The 4007-nt window shown below is 56.1% G+C and overlaps 2 protein-coding genes across 2 annotated transcripts; both read left to right on the top strand.

The window, feature by feature from the left end:
• Positions 1–3: 3 nt before the first annotated feature.
• Positions 4–2399, top strand: BBK36DRAFT_1145515 (hypothetical protein; the record flags this gene model as incomplete). The annotated part of the gene is made up of 4 exons (XM_024893761.1): positions 4–107; positions 164–746; positions 829–1314; positions 1368–2399. 4 exons carry the CDS (start codon positions 4–6, stop codon positions 2397–2399), a joined length of 2205 nt encoding a protein of 734 aa, XP_024744963.1.
• Positions 2400–2981: 582 nt separating this feature from the next.
• On the top strand, positions 2982–3912 carry BBK36DRAFT_62570 (hypothetical protein; the record flags this gene model as incomplete). Its single annotated transcript, XM_024898390.1, has 3 exons — positions 2982–3244; positions 3315–3335; positions 3540–3912. Coding segments are annotated over 3 exons (657 nt in total), but the record flags the coding sequence as incomplete, so codon positions are not given.
• Positions 3913–4007: the final 95 nt, after the last annotated feature.

Raw genomic sequence — 4007 nt, 5'->3', positions numbered from 1 at the left:
GGCATGCCCAGCTTTACCGGCCAGGATGACAGTGCCTTTATGAACAGTCAGCTCATGGGGCTTGGCATGTCCGAGGCCCTTCCCCCATATGAGATGATTGAAGAATTGTGAGCCGAGCCTGCAGTTTGGTGCACTTCCAAGGGGACACTGCTAATGATGACAGACACAACATCTACTTCAATACTCACTATCACTTCCTCCCTATCATCCACTCTGGCCGCTATTATCAAGCCTTCTATGGCCCCCCAAATAGAAAGCCGCCAATGTGTCTGCAGTATGCACTGTGGGCATACACTGCCATTGGCCATCCTAAATATGACCAGTATGCCGAGCCCTTCTATAAGAGAGCTCGGCAGTACATTGAGGCAGATGAGATGAGAGTGAGCCGGACCCTGTTCGATTCCGACACTGGGAACATCTTGCGTTCTAACTCATCGGCTCAGAGCGACGGCGAGCATTTCGTGACAGTAGCTCACGCCCAGGCTTGGGCCATCATTGCCGGTTACGAGGCCAAAGCCATGCTCTTCACACGAGCATCTATGAGTGCCTCGCGCTACGTTCGCCTTGTCCAGATGCTCGGACTGGACAGGCTTGACAAAGAAGGCGACGACATACCCCCGACGCTTGGCCCCATTGCCAACTGGACCGAGCTGGAGGAGCGCAGGAGGGTCTTTTGGGGCGCCTTTGCCATTGATGCTCACGCAAGCTTGGCGACTGGCTGGGCTCACATGGTCAAGTCCGAGGACGTAAGGCTCTCTTGCTTTCTTGACTCGTTTCTTTCTGGCGCAAACCTGGTGAGTACTTAGGACCGCGCTGACCAGAGTACAGGTAATGACGCGGCTTCCGTCTTCAGAAGACGCTTTCATGTCGGGGAGGGAAGAGAAGACGGCCTTTCTGGAGGAACTGTTTACGGGGGCCCCTTATGAAAGCTTCTCGGGTGCCATTGTCATCTGCGAGGTCTTCAAGATCATCCTGAGGCACGTGCACGGGGCGAAGCCGTCTGACCACCCAGAGGACCTGATGAACGGCGCATATTGGAAGCGGCATCGCGACCTTGACAACAAGCTGTCGAGTCTCTTCATGTTTCTGCCCGAGAAATTCCGCCTCCCAATGAGGGCTCAGGATCCAGCCGCGGTGCAGACAAATCTCAACCTGCACGCCTCCGTCATCTGTCTACACCATGCTGCCATTGAGACGGCAGAGAAGTACGGGTTCAACGACACCATCAAACAGAACAGCTTACACAGGCTGAGGACTGCGGCCGAGGAGATTGTCAACATCATCAAGCTAACATCACATCACACGTCATTCTTTGTATGTCTTTTGGATTCCTTGTCCCCTTTCTACCCTACTAACAATGGCAACAGAAAACACATCTCTGTGCTCTCTCGTTGTATTCTGCCACGACCGTGTATGTCTATCTGGCCAAGGACGACCCCGTGGCCGGTGTCACCCCTATTGATGTCTCCAACCTGGAGACCATCATCAACGCAATGGAAGCCATCGGCCGCGTGCACCAAGTGACAACCGCCTTCCTGCAGCAAGCCTGTCTCGATATCGAACGCAATGGGTTGACATCCTGCCTCCGGCTTCCGGCCCTCTCAAAATACCGCGATTTATTTGGCGGCCCGGCGTCCAATATTCCGCGATTTGCGCGCACCTCAGTGTCGCAACACACTGAGATGTCTTCGCCATTGCCCGGACGATTACCTCTCGGCGGTCCCAAGGGCGTCAGGAGGCCGGCCGGCTTGAGGATGAGCAAGCCGCTTGCCTCCATGACGGGCGTCCAGCCGGAGTTGACTCACACGGCAGATTGCTTCAACGCTGTTCTCGGCGCCGTCACCCGGAATGTTGCCCCCAAACCATCTGATGCCGCCAACCACAAGCGGAAGCGAGTAGCCGTCAGCCCCGGGCCGGACGTGGGTATGGCTTCTTCTGCTAGCAGTAACCCCGGGACTTCTGGGATAGCGGCCAGGGACTTTCGCTTCAGCATCAGCAAGGGCTGCGTGGACACGCCCGCGAACCACGCTTGCGGGAACCTCTGGTCCCATGGAGACGTGGACATGAACCCCCAAGCGGCCGTCGACCCGATCTTTGTGCTGCCGGACCGCACCAACTCGACCGCATCGTCCCCGGCCCCGCGAGGACCCTGCACGGAGCCGTTTTCGGCGAGCAGCCACACCTCGCCCAGCCTGGGTCTCGGCAACACGCCCGAGGAGAACCGCATTGATCTCCGGCAGTTTCAAGGGCGCATCACCACTCCCCTTTGGCAGAGCACGGAGGAGGGCATCTTCAACCACATTACGGAGACGATTGCGCAGTATTCAGGGGATGGCAACGATCCTTGGGCATTGTTAAACGGCGAGCATAACAATTGGAGTGGCGCCACAACAAATTGACCCAAGGGTACGATTATGGTCTCTCTTCTTTCTTTTGGCGCTTTGAATTGGGCAGTGTACGATACGGGAATACCATCCCTCGTGTGCGCGAGGACATACGCAACTCTTTTTTTTTTTGGTGTACAAAACTGAAGGGAAAGCAGACATCATCTTTTCTTTGGAGTTCTGGTTGGACATGGGATTGGACTTGGGAACTGTCATCACCTCTCTTTACAGCAGGATTGTATATGAATGAATATATAGAATATATGCTAATGCCATATAATAACGATGCAATGCTGTGCTGCTGTGAGAAGAGTTGAGGTGAGGTCAGGTGACGAGGTTGATGGGGAATCAACAGCCCCCCACATCGGCCCGTGAAGGAACTCGTATGACCGTGGCATTTGCTCTACTCGGTGAGCTTCATGATGAGACTCGCCCCAGCTTCACCGTCTCCATTGAACCTCTCAATTCTGCCTCCGTCTATCTTATCCACCTCAATTTCCCTCGCGCAAAAAAGGGCGACTCGATCCAAGTTCACCGAGCAACACCACTAGCCCTACGAAACGGGTGAAGACGTAGAAGAAGAAGAAGAGGCGGAAAATGTTCACATACATCATCGGCCTCGTCGCCGCCCTCCTGCTCATCATCCCCAACCCCCTCACGCAGTACCTCCTCCCCGACCACCCCAAGACAAAAAGCGGCAAGCATCTGTCGCCGCGGCCGCAGCTCAACGAGTCGCTGCTGGCCATTGACGCCCCGAACGCGACTCTCCCGGACTGTCCGGCCGACGCGTACGGGGTGCGGATCTTGCGCAGGGAGCCGCTGGTGGTGTATCTGGCGGCCTGGCCGTTGTCGCCCACGCAGTCCAGCTGGAGGCGCTCGCAGTTGCGGCATCCGTTTGGCCTGCCGTCGCATTTGACCTGTCGAGGAGAGGAGGCATCTGCTTGAGATTAGGTGCGTTTTTTTCTTTTTTGTTCAACTTGCGTTTTTGTGAAAATTGTTTTGCTTGTTAGGGCGTCGGGTGATGGGTGATTGTGTTTTGCTTTCTTGAGAAGGGCTTACTCAAAAGCCGTATATATATATATATATATATCTGTGACGAGGGGAAGATGGAGCTGATGAGGATATATATATATATGCTAACGTAAATATACACAGCGAGCCACTCTTTGAGCCCTCAACAGTCACCCACGACGCCAGCTCGACCCACCGCGACACCACTGTCCGCGACTCGTCCGTCGCGCTCCTCCCGCGAACAGACGCGGTGCGCTGCATCGAAGCCCGCGCGCTCGCCTTCCAGGGCTGGCGCCGCGACGTCTGGATCGAGCGCCTGCGGACGCAGCGGTACGTCGAGGGAGGGTACTACAAGCACCATCTGGACTGGAGCGGCAACGTGGGCGGCTGGGGAAGGGTGAGCAGCTTCATGGCGTGGGTGGATGCGTCGGGTGACTTGGAGGGCGGGGGCACGGAGTTTCCGCTGCTGATGGAGGAGGAGGTTGGGGGGAGGTGGTGTGACTTGGTTGAGTGTGAGAAGAAGAAGCAGCAGCAGCAGCAGCAGCGGGACGATGATGAGGCTGCTGGTGGCGGTGATGAGGAGGAGGAGGAGGAGGGGAGGGGGATTACGTT

The sequence above is a fragment of the Trichoderma citrinoviride genome (genome assembly GCF_003025115.1).
Source record: "Trichoderma citrinoviride strain TUCIM 6016 unplaced genomic scaffold BBK36scaffold_52, whole genome shotgun sequence".
Taxonomy (NCBI): Eukaryota; Fungi; Ascomycota; class Sordariomycetes; order Hypocreales; family Hypocreaceae; genus Trichoderma; species Trichoderma citrinoviride.
Note: the sequence above shows the minus strand (reverse complement) of the source record. Positions and strands in the feature narration are given on the sequence as shown.